General features: G+C 44.9%; 1 protein-coding gene across 1 annotated transcript in view; it reads left to right on the top strand.

Annotated features, from left to right (window-relative positions):
- The window catches only part of LOC103198800 (orphan sodium- and chloride-dependent neurotransmitter transporter NTT5-like), an 86,452-nt gene that overhangs the window by 56,617 nt on the left and 16,170 nt on the right, over positions 1 to 13,665 (top strand). Inside the window, exons 5-11 of the mRNA XM_007943008.1 lie at positions 1,082 to 1,182; positions 2,053 to 2,217; positions 2,619 to 2,776; positions 2,961 to 3,087; positions 3,291 to 3,466; positions 3,896 to 4,003; positions 4,172 to 4,413. Of these exons, the coding sequence (XP_007941199.1) occupies positions 1,082 to 1,182; positions 2,053 to 2,217; positions 2,619 to 2,776; positions 2,961 to 3,087; positions 3,291 to 3,466; positions 3,896 to 4,003; positions 4,172 to 4,413 (1,077 nt within the window). The remainder of the gene's footprint in view (positions 1 to 1,081; positions 1,183 to 2,052; positions 2,218 to 2,618; positions 2,777 to 2,960; positions 3,088 to 3,290; positions 3,467 to 3,895; positions 4,004 to 4,171; positions 4,414 to 13,665) is intronic.

Raw genomic sequence — 13,665 nt, 5'->3', positions numbered from 1 at the left:
AATCCTACTTCCGTAGTGATAACTGCCTCGGAAACCCAAGGAGGGGTCGCTATGAGTCGGGGCCGACTCGACGGCAAATAACAACAACAACAACAACCAGTCCCTTGGACTAATTGTTTCCATGCGTCTTTGGTTTTGCTCTGGACGAGGAGAGACCCCTTGTTGCATCTTGATGGCTGCTTGCAAGTTTTTAAGATCCCAGTTGCTATTTGCCAAATTAGGATGTGGAACAATGTTTTTGTGTAGTATGTTATGCCAATTGAGCTTGATCTCCCCTGTGACTGTGGTCCTGAGCCCACAGGTCCAACTGCTTGCTCCCTTTGGATAACTGGCTGTAGCCAACCTTGTCCCTTGTCAGCTCTGCTATATACCTGAGAATTCTTAGAGAACATACAAATAACACCTGTAGAAACATAGTCTGTGTGGCTAAGAAGTTTTCATAACTTTGTGCCCTGTATGCTTTACTTGTATTCATGGATATATTTGCAGCACATGGGACTACATGTTTTTTTTTTTTTTTTACAATTAGCAAAACTAATTTTAAAAGCAGAAGGATATAAAAATACATAGTATAATCCTGTCACTTTCTAGAGATTCATACATTTACATTTGCCTTTTCTTTCATTAAATTTTTAAAATTAGTAGAGATAGCTAGCACTAAAGATATTTTACCATATTTTCACATATAACACCCACATATATAATATCCATATAGGAAATTAATGTATGAAGGGGTTGCATAGTTTGCAAAAAATGTATAACGTATGAGTATTTCTGTAAAAATATACTACATCTTAGTTTTGTTTTTGTTTTTTACAAACCTATCACTGAGTTACAAGCGTTTTCCTGCACTATTAAGAACTCCTTGCAAACAGTGTGTCTCACACTGTGGGTGGCCACATGGGACCCAGATGTGACAGTGCTGCCATGAGCCCACCTGCTGCCTCTACCTTTGGATAGCATGACGACCCTTCCCACTCGGGAAGGAGACTCCTAGTCTCTATCTCTTCCCGTTTTCCACACCCAGGTTTGTTTTCTCTTCTCTTCTTTGTCAGTGCACCCCTTGCCCGTTCTCGTGTAGAGCATTGGAGGGGCCGACGAGGGACCGGCATGGTGGAAACACCGAGAGCAGAGGGCCTGGGTATGAGGTACGGCACCACCCTCTTGCTGGGCAGGGAGCAGGTGGGGAGAGACAATGAACAGATGAGAAGTGGTTGGAGAATAACGTCAGGGGTGAGAAATGCTGTGAGAAGGCAGAGGGGGCAGGATGGAAGAGCGACGGGTCGGTAGCTGCTGGGTTAGATCTCTGAGTGCTGGGCAAGGGTGGCATTGCTGGCCAGGTGATACCCGAGCAGAGACCTGAATGGTGTGCAGATGAGAAAGTGAAGGTCAGAGAGGTTTTCCCAAGGTTACAAGGCAGATTCAGGACGAAATTAGTTCCTTTGACTCAAAAGCCCTGTATAAGTGGTGCCTCCTTCTCTAGGGAGCATATATCAGCATTCTGAGCACGTGGGTTCCTGACTGAAATCAACAGGCTCTGCCCATCTCTACCCCTTTCCCTAGTGTCAAAACATTTCTAGGAAGTAAAACTTTGGGAAGCGATTTTTCTGTGTTTGAGTTTCAGTGGGACAGAAATGGAAGACTTTGTTTAAGAAGGTGTTGGGGATTGTTTTGGAACTCAGTCATCCCTTGGCTCTGAGATCTAAAATTTAAAGTTTTTGATGTCCTTAAGGTCTGTCCAGAGAGGTGACCTCAACATTGAAGAAGCTGGAGCATCTCAAGTCATCCTGCCTGGGATGAGCACAGAATCTGAGGCTTCAAAATCCTTGGTGGCAGAAACCTCACTTACTGAGACATACTCTTCTTGGAATGTCTCAGAAGTCCAAACTGAGGAATTGGAGAATCTAATGACCTGGTCTGCAAGATCTTCTATTTTGAAGAATCAGAATACAAAGGCCCAGGCCTGGACGACCCAGGCTTGGGAGACTCATTCTGGGGACAGCCAACCCAATCAAGCCTCTCTGTCAGAGAAGGAGTCTGTATCAATCCCAGAACAAAAAGTCTCAGCTCAGAATGTGCAGATGACAGAGAAACAGAGTGAAGACGTTACCCGTCCAGTCTGGTCCAACAAGTATGAGTACATCCTGGCCCAGGTGGGCTACTCTGTGAGGCTGCTCAACCTCTGGAAGTTGTCCCACCTATGGCTTGTCTACGGAGGTATTAATTCCTGGGGCCAAGACTGGTGGGTCCATGAGTGGATAACAGGCTAGGGACCTGTCCAAGCTTCAAACTCATCAAACCTCTGAGGCATGCCAAGGCTGGAAACTTGGTGCTCTGGGCAGGTCAGGAGGGGCCAGGGGCTTGACGGACCTTGAGAGGGAGGAGGCTAGGTTTATGAGGCGGTGGAATCTAGGTATATGTGTCTTCCGGAAATTGGATGCCATGGAAATGGACACCGCGGACTGTGAAGAATGTTTGGACATCAACTGAGCACTGATGCCTGAGAGAGGACCTGAGGGAGGCCATTGGTGGGGAGTATGCTTTCCTGGAGCCCTGAGAAGTCCAGTCTCTGAAAGGCCAGATGGTTCTCAGAGTCTCTCCTTGAATACCCTTCACAGGTGTTTATATCATCCTCTACATCTTCATGACGTTCTTTATTGGAATTCCTCTCCTCTTCCTGGAGATGGCATTTGGTCAGAGGCTGCGTCAGGGCAGCCTTGATGTATGGAAGTTCACCAGCCCCTGGATGACTGGTTTGGGTTATACCAGCTTCATGGTAAGGAGCTCTGAGCTGCCGGATCTACCCTTTATACCCGACCCCCATCCCAGGCCTTCTCCTGGGACGGGTCCTGTGACCTGTCTTCCCTGGGTCAAGTCCCTTCGGTTCCCCAATCCTCTGTCAAGCCCCTCCCTTTTCCTGGCCGCGCTGCTGCTCTCCAGCTGCCTTCCCCGGCCTTCAGGTGTGCATCATCGAGGGCTTGTGCCGGAGTATAATCAACTGCTGGATCTTCTTCTACTTTGGCCAGGCCTTCCAGTTCCCTCTTCCATGGGATAAGTGTCCCTTAGTGAAGAACTCCAGTGAATTTGGTGAGGGGAAGAGTCGAGGAGGAGATGGGGAAAACTGAGGGGCGGGAAGGGGGTGGGGGAGAGAGAGGGAGTGTGACGGGGACGGTAGTAGAAGGAAGAAGGAATGGGAGATGGAAAGAGGAGAGAAGAGGTAGCGGAGGGAGTACAGGAGAGGGGAGGGGTCGCCTTGTCTAGCAGGTGTGTCCAAAGCCAGGTCTCCCCAGACGCTGAGTGTGCGCGGACGACACCCTCCATGTACTTCTGGTACCGGAAGACCTTGAAGGCCTCAGACACAGTTGAGGATGGTGGACCAGTAATCCCCAGTATCAGCCTGTCCCTCTTCCTGACCTGGTGCTTTATACTTCTTATCATGATCAATGGGCTGAAGTCTGTTGGGAAGGTGAGTCACGACTCTTAGACTGTGATGTCTCAGATGCTTTGCCTGTCACCTGACCCTTTCACTCCTTGATGCCCTGATTTCTCACTCCCACTGCCTTTGTATTCCGCTAACCCCTGACTGCAGGAGCTCTGGTGGAGTAGTGCCTAAGGCCCTTGAATGCTAACCAGAAGGCTGGCGGTTCAAACCCACCAGCCACTCCTCGGAAGGAAGGTTGGGCAATCTACTTCCGTAGAGATACCGCCTTGAAAACCCAAGGAGGGGTCGCTAGGAGTCGGGTCTGACTCGAAGGCAAAACAACAACAACAACCACCCCTGACTCCTGCTGAAAGCGGCCTTTTAACTTCTGCTTCGGACTCAGAACTTTTGATTCCTGCTGACTGTTGACCCCCCCTGCTGCGTGGTTATTGGCATGTCCCCCTCTCCACTCAGGCAATGTATGTCTTGGTGGCCATGCCTTTTCTCATCACTTTGTCGTTCCTCTTCTGGATTCCACTGCTGGAAGACCTGCCATTTATCCAGCATTTGTTGGTTTTCAAGGTGAGTCTGTTCTTCCCATTCCTCCATCAGCCTGTGGGGGACACCTTAGCTGCCTGTTCTTACAGGCTCCTTTCCCATGATCTCCTCTGTGTCCCCACCTCCACCACGAAATCTAGTCTTCTCCTCCATCATTTACATCCTGCCTTAAACTTGTCTTCTCCCTTTTAGGCACCATCTGTGTACTCTCTGAGAGTTTGGTTCCAAGCAGGGAGGCATGCTTTATCTGCCGTGGGGCTAGGCTTTGGTGTTATTGCCGCCTTCTCATCACACATGCCCCCATCCAACAACTGTCTCATGGATGCCTTTGTCGTGGTTCTGGTCAACCTGATCATCTCGCTGTTTGTCATGCCAAGCATCTTGTCTATCATGAACTTGTGGGCCACAGTCACTACAAATCGCTGCACTGAGAAGTAAGGCCAGCCCCTTCATTGAGGAGTCCTACCTCAAGCAATTCTAAAAGCCAGAGACCCAGACTTTTACAATTCTGTAAAGAGACCCACATTCACACACTCAGCCTTAGGTGTACTTGCAAGCCTCTACTCCCCCCTGTAGCTAAAAACGAGGACAGTAGAATCCCTGTCATATATTACTCTTCTCAGAGGCCTGTCTACCCTAGAAATTTTCAAATTCCAAGATTGCTAAGTATCCACTTCAGAAAATCAAAACAGAGCTGTGCTGGAGAGGGAGAGCAGTCAGGGTTACCCCGGTCCCAGACAGACAACACATTTGTACCTAAAACCACGCCCGTCCGGAGAACCTTCTGAGGTCTCTCACTACCCGAATGCCCCTCTCTTAATGCTGACTCTTATATAGGTGTTTCTGTTGGTCTAGTGTACTTGCACCCCAGTAGGACCCTCCTTACTCAAGCCTGTAACATATGCACATCCCTAATTTATATTCTTTAGGTTTTCGTTTGAAAAGCATTCATCACACATTTAGTGAATAGTCCATATATACCACAGAGACTTGGATACATGGATCAGACCACAGTCCTTCACTGAAGTTTCAGCTTTGGAAGGGAGGAGGGGAAAGGAATTAGACCCGAAGTCAGACAGTCATAAACTTGGGATAAGTGTATCAGGAGTGATGTGGTAGGACAGAGGAGACAGCTATTCATTCTGCTTGGGCTCCTCAAAGACTTCCCAGAGAAGGCAAACCTGAGCTGAATTTGTCCCCGGTCATGCTCCGCCAACCGTAACCACCACGACTCCCAGAAGCAGCCTGGGTCTGTGTATGGCTTCCGGTGCGTGTGTGCCTAGATCCCTAGGGTGTACACTCAGGAATGGAGTTGCTGGGGAGAGTATCTGCCCTTCAGTTCGGTCTTCAGTTTCACGATAACGTCTGATTTTCAAAGTTTAGTAAGTTTCCCTCTTACTAGTAATGTATGAGGAGCTCTGGTGGTGTAGTGCCTGAGGCACTTGACTGCTAACCAGAAGGCTGGCGGTTCAAACCCACCAGCCACTCCTCAGAAGGAAGGTTGGGCAATCTACTTCCATAGTGATACCGCCTCAGAAACTCAAGGAGGGATCACTATGAGTTGGGTCCGTGCAAAAACGACAAGGAGGCCACATGTTCTGACCTTCTCTAATCCCACAAGGGGAAGACAGGATTACCAGCAGTAACCCAAGGCCTATTCCTGCCAGGCCAGACATGTTGCCTTCCTCCAGCCCTTTCTTCAACCGTTCCTCCCAGAGCACCCACCACCTCTCTCCTGGGTTCGATAATTCGCTGCAGTGGCCACACAGAACTCACAGATTACAAGGTTTATTAGGGAAGCACCAAGCTACAACTCAAGTTCAAGAAAAATGCTCAGTCTCTCTCCCAGCCCACTGTCCCTCAGTCAAGAGTCTCTCACAGTCTCTTTCCCAGCAGTGCCGGTCCCTCGGTGTCTCACTCAGCGATGCGTGTCTCTTGCGGCTCTTTCCCAGCAGCACGTGTCTCTTTCAGGGGTGCGTGTCTCTTTCGGCAGCACGTCTTCCTCCACCAGCAGTCAGAGAGAGTTCTGCCTCCAGGAGGCCTCCTTTTGAGCCTGGAAGGGTGGTCAAACTAGCCAATCACAGCATCAGAACTCTAAGCACATGAGAGAGAGTGGGAACTTCCCAGAACATTGTATTGTGCCACGCCCAACAGAAATAACCCAGGTGGGCGACTTTAAAATCAGGATCTCCTCCGTAGCTAATAGCAATTCCCACCTTAGAGTTTACAAAGACTTATGGGTAGAAAAGCCACACTAAGTAATTTACTACACCGCAGTCCGACTCGACGGCACGTAACAACAACAACAACAGTAATGTATGAGAATTTCATTGTTGCGCTTTGTGGCAGTCTGGTGGGAGTGTAATTATATTTTTTGGTGTGCTTTTTTTAAAAAAAAAAAAAACATTACATACCTAAAGAAAAACACATTAAACAAAATGTGCAGTGTTGAATAGATAACTCTGTGTATAAAAAGCAGTTCCAAGGTGGTTCCTATGAGGCAGAGGTCACATAAATCCCAACTTTCCAGCTTTGTCGTTATTTCTGATGCCAGCCGTCCCCCCAGGGGACTGTCTTTCTCTGCTGGGTTTTATCGTTTGTGGTGATCTACTTTTCAAAACTGAGCCATTGAAGACCCCTGTGGAGTCCAGATCTACTCTGACCCACGGAAGGTCACCATGACATGACGTGAACCCAGTGGCAGCTGGTCTTGGTTTTAAAGTTGCGTGTGTCCATTTATGGAGTTTAATGTGGTCTTTGATACATACATTCTCTTTGTGGTCTTTTGTGTTTTACTTCTTTCATTCCACATATATTTGTAAGATCCATTCCCATTATTGTGTGTGGCTTTAGGTGATGCTTTCAAATGCTCTTTAATGTTCCAGTGTATGAGTAGGACCACACTTGATTCCTCCATGTGCTGTTGCTGGGCATTTGGAATCTTTCCAGTTTTGGGCTATTATAGGCAATGCTGCTCTAAGCATATTTATACATGTTCCTGTCGTAGGACCTTCTCACCCCTCCATCTGGTTGAAGAGGTTGAGTACATCCGGGGCAGTCCACCTCCAATGCTTTCCCCGTGTGTCACTCACAAGACGGGCACACATTTTCCTAGGCCATGTCCTTACGAGTGGGCTGGTTGGGCTGTCGTGTTCTATTACTGTGTGATGAACCTCTCCTAAAGTAAGAGGATTAACACAACAACGTGGGTTGGCGGGGAAGTTTTTCTGTTGGCCTTTGTTCTGGTCCCTGGTGCCGCTCTGACAGGAATATACCACAAATGGGATGGCCTTAACAAACAGGAGTTTATTCTTACAATTTGGAGGCTTTAAGTCCAAGTGCAGAGTGCCGGGCTCTAGGGGCTGGGGGAAAGCCCCTCAACCTTGGGGTCCAGCTCTGCCTCCTGCTCCTGGCCCACTGGAGCTAGAGGCGTTTCTTCACTCAGACAGCTGCTGGCTGCTGAGGCTGAGAAGCCCCACGGTTGACAAGTCAAAAGGCACAGTCCCGATGTTACCAAACCACACGGCAGGCCATTAACTTAAGTCCATTGTAAGTCGCAAGGTCGGCAGAGCATGGCAGGCTGTTGAGCAACGACACGGCTACATGCAGGGTCCAAGCGTGCCATAGGCTAGAGACCATTCCCAAGGCTTCTCCTTATAGACAGGAAGCAGACCACGTCCCAAAGGCAGCTAGCTACTCAGCTGCTTGTGGTAGATCCCACCATGGAGGTGATTGCCAGTCTCCTCATGGGGAATAACTACCACCAGCTGCCCAGCCCCTCAGCCAGGCCCAGCCGAGGTGACCCACAAACACAACCCCCACAGCCCTGCTTTGGGCTCGCCCACCTGACTGCGTTCAGCTGGTGCAGTGGGTGGGAGCTGGGCTCTGTGGCACCGCACTGCTTTGTGTGGGGTTGGCTGGTCCCACTTGTGCACTGCAGACCGTTGGCAGGCAAGCAAAGGCTGTTCTCCAGGGGCCCTTTCCGTGCGACCATCTTGGCGAGGTCCTCACGTGGAAGCTCACGGGAGGGCAAAGGCGGAATCTACAAACTGCCTTGAAGCCTGAGCATGGGAACAGTTGTCACTGTTGACACATTTCTTTGGTCAGAGGAGGTCAGAAAGCCACACTAGATTCAAATGAAAGTCAAACCAAACTCATTGCCATTGAGTTGACTCTGACTCACGGTGGCCCAGTGTGTTAGAGAGGGAACTGCCCACAGGATTGTCTTCGCTACAATCTTTACAGGAGCAGACGGGGAGGCCTTTTTGTGGAGCCACTGGGGTTTTCAACAACTGAGATTTAGTTTAGTCGACGAGTGCACATTGTGCCCCAGGGATCTCCCCAGATGCAAGGGCTGGGAAAATGGGCCTTTCATTGGGAGAAGCTGGGAAATACCGTGGCCATGTTTTTTCCCAATCTACCACACATATCTTCAACTTCCGCAGATAATGCTAAAGTTGCTCTCCGCAGTATTCGTACCACTGTATCATGGATTTACGTATGCAATGTATGTGTGAAAGTTTCCATCGCCCTACTTCTTGCAAACACTTAGATTGTCAGATTTTTAGTTTTACCAACTTGGTGGGAGTGTAATAATATCTCATTATGGTTTTAATCGGCGTATCTCTGGTTTTTAATAAGATTAACTCTGTTTTTAAGTATTTATTGGCCATTGGGTTTCTTCTTTAGTGAAATATGTGGCCATGGATTTCACCTATTTTTCTATTGGACTTTTTCTTCAGAGTTTGTTTTTATGTTCTGTGTACTAGTCACTAGCCGGTTACATATGTTAAAATCTTTTTCTTTCATTTTGTGTATTGTCTGTTTAATCTCTTAATGCTGTCTTCTTTTGGGCAATTTTTTTTATTTTGATGATTTCAAATGCACAGAAAAAGTTGAAAGATGTTTTTCAGGAACTTCTGGATGAGCTTTCCCCAGCTTTATGAATTGTTTATATTTTGTCCCATTGGCTTTGTCATTGGCTCTATATATATCATGTTTACAGATTATTTTTTGGAGCTAAATGAAAATAATTTGGAGACATCTTGCCACTTTAACGCTAAATACTCCAGTGTGTATTTCCTAAGAACATAGTCATGGTACAGGTATCAAAATCAGGACAGTCAACATTGATTTTGTATCTAAGCCACAGTTCATATTCCAATTTTGTGAATCATCCCAATAATATTCCTTATAGCTCTTTTCTCCAAGTTCGATGGCCTATTCAGAATCACACTTCAAGTCATGTCTTGTCTCTTAACAAAGACAAGTTGTCGTTGTAGGTGCCGTTGGGTCAGTTCCTGCTCATTGTGACACCATGTGCAGCAGGATGAAGCACCGCCCAGCCCCGCGCCAACCGTGCGGTCGTCGCAGCCACTGTGTCAGTCCGTGTCATTAAGCGTCTTGCTCTTTTTCACTGACCTTCTGTTTTACCAAGCAAGATACCTTTCTCCAGGGACTTCTCCCTCCTGACAATATGACCAAAATACAGGTGACACAGTCTCTCCATGGTCACTTCCAAGGAGCATTCCAGCCGTGCTCCTTCTAGACAGATTTGTTCATTCTTCTGGCAATCCACGGTGTGTTCAGTGTTCTTCCCCACACCACAATGGAGAGGCATCAGTTTGCTTGGTTGTCTGGCCTCTATTGTTGTTGTTGTTGTTATTTGCCATCGAGTCGGACCTGACTCTATAGTTTCCTTTAATCTACAACTCATTCTTTCTGTCTTGACCATGAAATTTTTGCAGACTCAAGCCAGTTGTTTTGTAGAATGTCTCTCAATTTGGGATGGTCTGATGTTTCCTTATGACTAGATTCAGGTGGTACATTTTTGTCAGGAGTACCACGTAAATAACAGTGTGTCCGTACAATGTAATATATCAGGAGACGTGTCATCTCAATTGGTTGTATTACTGTGATGTTAACTTTGACCACTCAGTTAAGGTTTTACCTGTCAGGTTTCTCCATTGTCAAGTTAATTTTTCTCTTCTCTGGTAAGTAATTGTGTGGAGATATTTTCAGACTGTTGATATGCTGTTCCTCATCAGACTTGCACTCACTAGTTTTAGCATTCATTGGGATTTTTGCCTGAGTCTGATTTTTTCCCATTCTGATTTTGTAATAGGATGATATTTTAACTCCATAATTTCACATATATTTATTACTTGGCATTCTTTTGGGTGGGTGTAGAGATTCTTATTTTATTCAGTGGGTGTAATCTTTTATTATTTATTTTGATGCTCAAGTTTTTTCCAGATTTAACCAATAGCATCCCTTAAAACTTCCTCTTGGGTCCTTTTCATATGCCCCCATCGTTCTTTGAGTACTTTCTCTCACTTTTTTGGCTTAAAGTGCTTCAGGAACAACTTCCACTTTTCCTGCCACAATCCTAGAATTAGCCTTTTCTTCAAGGGGTTCTGGTTTCTTTTAGTATTTGGAAACCAAAATCTGAGCACCAAGGGAGCTCATTGCTCTGGAGAATCGCTTCTAAGGTTTCTGAGCAGATAGAACTCAGAATTATGTGTGTTGGGAGAATGGATCTATCTGTGTATCTATCCACCCACCCACCTAGCTATATATCTGTCATCTAGAACCAAGAGTTCATGCAGATATTTCCAATTCCAGTCCAGCACCACAGGGTTCATTCCAGTTCTCTCCAACGATGAATATCCTGACACCATTATCCTCAATGTGTTAACCCATTTGCTCAATCCCAATGCTAGAACACTCAGAAAATACTTCTTAGGATTGGTAACCCATGATACCACAGAAAGAAAGGGAAGGGATCAAAATTTGTTGACTTTTTTTTTTTTTTTTTTTGTGGTCACCTGAGTTTTACAGTCAAAATGCTAAAAAATTACTTGGGGGGAGTTCCAACAAGATGACAAAATAGGCAGACAAGCTACACAGACCTTCAGCAACAAAGCAATGAGAAACCAACTAAAATAGATACGGAAGATGACCCTGGAACCCTGAGCTTTGAAGGCAAGGATAAAGAAGTGGATTAAATACCAAGTAGTAGAAGAACCTGAATGAAAACAGTGAGTGAGGAGACAAATGGAGCTGCGGATTGCTGGCTGTCCTGGGGGCACACCTATTTTGAGTATTTCCTGGTAGCAACCTAAGAATCAGCTCTGCTCACTGAACACTGCATGGGCAAGGAGAGCATTGCTGCATGGCAACCCAGAAAGGAAAACAGCAAAGAAGGAGACACAAACAGACCAGTGTACTGCAGTGGCTGTCCTAAGAGGCAGCCATTTTGAATATTCGGAAGTTTCAGGCAGGACCGTTTGGAATATGTGCGAGTGGCATTTTTAACTGGATGGCGACATAGGAGTGGGCTCTGCTTTCCAAGGACAGCACGGGCAGCTGTACTGGAGGCTGACAGCTGGAAAAGTGTGACATTCCCCTTGTTACTCTTATACCCCGTACTCTTGGTGTGGCCATCTCTCGCCTCCACCCACCTTCTTGACAGCAGGAATTCCATCCTGGCTGTGCCCTGACAGGGTGTGTGTGTGGGGGCAGCGGTGTTGTGCCCTGCCCCCCACAGTTTTATTTTTGATTGATTGCTTTTCAATTATTCTTTTTATCTTTCTCCTTTCTTCTTCTTTTTTTCCCCCTCTTTCCTATCCCTGGTTCTTGGTGGTTGGTTTTTGTTTTTCCTTTGTTCTCTTCCCATCCCTTGTTTTTCCTTTTGAGGTTTTCTCATTTTTTCTTTACTATTTTTTTAATGTTTTCTACTGAAATTAATTTATGTACAGTGAAATACACAAAACACTAAAGTGACATGGATCAATGCTTTTTTTTTTCAGTATTCCCTCCCCTCTCCCACCCCTGGCAACCACCCAAGAAAGTTTCCCTCCCTGTATAAACCTTTCCTTGACCCTCCACAACAATGAACTAATACAATATTTGTCCTTCTGTGATTGACTTACATCACTCAGCATAATCTCCTCCAAGTTCTTCCATATTATGTGGTGTTTTGCAGACTCTATATTATTCTTTAGTGCTGCATAGCATTTCATTATATGTATGTACCATTGTTTGGTCATCCACTCTTCTGCTACAAATCTTGGAGATAAGTCCCTTGACAGATAGGTAATTATCAAAAAATATGAATTTGTTGCTGTCATTTTTGTTATGTGCTTTTTTGTGCTATCTATTTCTTTGTTCCATATAGTTTTCTGTGCTGAGCTCGTTTTGTTTATGAATCATATTATCACTTCCTTCATTGCTATTGTTTTAGTATTTGCTGAATATTTATGCTGGTCCTCTTTTTTGATTTGAAGGTTTGTCATTTTTCTTTGATGTTACCCTATGATTTATAGTTTTCTTCCCAAGTTTAGAACAGTCCGTACTATCTTGTAGTTGTCTTGACTTCCCTACCGTCTAAAACTTCTGTAACAACACAGTTTTTTCCCTCTTCTTGATTTATAGTTGTCCTCATTTGTTAATTGATGTCTCCGGTTCCCTGTTTACAATCTTGTAGGCTTCTTTACTACTTCTGTAGCTGGGTTGTTTTTTGGTACTATCATCATGTGTATTAATGGTTGGTTGTTGTTGGCTGTTGTTGCTTCTCTGTCCAAAGGACTCCCTTTAGCATCTCTTGTAAGGTTGGTCTGATTTTAACAAATTCCCTTAATTTCTGCTTATCTGGAAATATACTAATTTCACCATCATATTTGAGGGACAGTCTTGCTGGGTACATAATTCTTGGTTGAAAATTTTTCTTTTTCAGGGTTTTATATATACCATCCCATTGTCTTTTTACCTGCATGGTTTCTGCTGAGAAATCCAAGCTTAGTTTCACTGGTTGCCCCATGTAGGTAACTTTTCGTTTTTCCCATGCTACTCTCATGATTCTTTCTTTGTCTTTGGTTTTGGTAAGTTTGATGATGATATGTCTTAGTGATTTTCTTTTGTGGTCTATCCTGTTTGGGGTTCGTTGAACTTTTTGAATAGATATATTCTCATCTTTCATCATACCAGGAAAATTCTCTTCCAACAAATCCTCAACAATTTTCTCTGTGGTTTTATTTTTCTCTTCCTGTTATGGAATTCTGATTACACATAGGTTATTCCTTTTGATAGTATCCCACATAAACCTTAGGCTTTCTTCATTTTGTTTTGATCTTTTTTCTGATTGACCCCTTTCCAAAGAGGTGTTCAGGTATTTGCCTTCAGTCTCACTGATTCTGTTTCCCATTGATTCAGTTCTGCTTCTTTGCCCATTCAATGTGTTATCTATTTCTGAAATTTTAGTATTAATCTTCTGGATTTCTGTGTGTAGATTTTGTATCATTTCTAATTTTTCATGTATTTTACCATTTCTTGTATTGTCTTTCTAAATTGTTCTGGGGTTTTCTCTGTGTTTTCCTTGATCTGTCTCTTAATTTGTTGATGATACCTAAATATAATTCTTTTGAATTCCTTATCAGAGAGTTCCAATGCTGTATCTTCTTCAGGGATATGTTTTGGGTCTGTAACCTGGTCCTTTGTTTCACCTACTTTATCTTGCTTCTTTATGTGGACTGTGATGCTCTATTGTCTATGAGGCATGGTGATTTTTTTTTATTTTTTATTTTTATTTTATTAGGATTTGGGTGAAGATTTACAGAGTAAATTCACTTTTCATATAGCAGTTCACATATACTTTGTCTCATGACATTGACCAAAATTTACAATGC

Source organism: Orycteropus afer, unplaced genomic scaffold, assembly GCF_000298275.1.
Source record: "Orycteropus afer afer isolate SDZICR_OR568_19922 unplaced genomic scaffold, OryAfe1.0 scaffold00099, whole genome shotgun sequence".
NCBI classification, from domain to species: Eukaryota; Metazoa; Chordata; class Mammalia; order Tubulidentata; family Orycteropodidae; genus Orycteropus; species Orycteropus afer.
The sequence above is the reverse complement of the archived record's forward strand: the minus strand, read 5'-3'. Positions and strand labels throughout refer to the sequence as shown.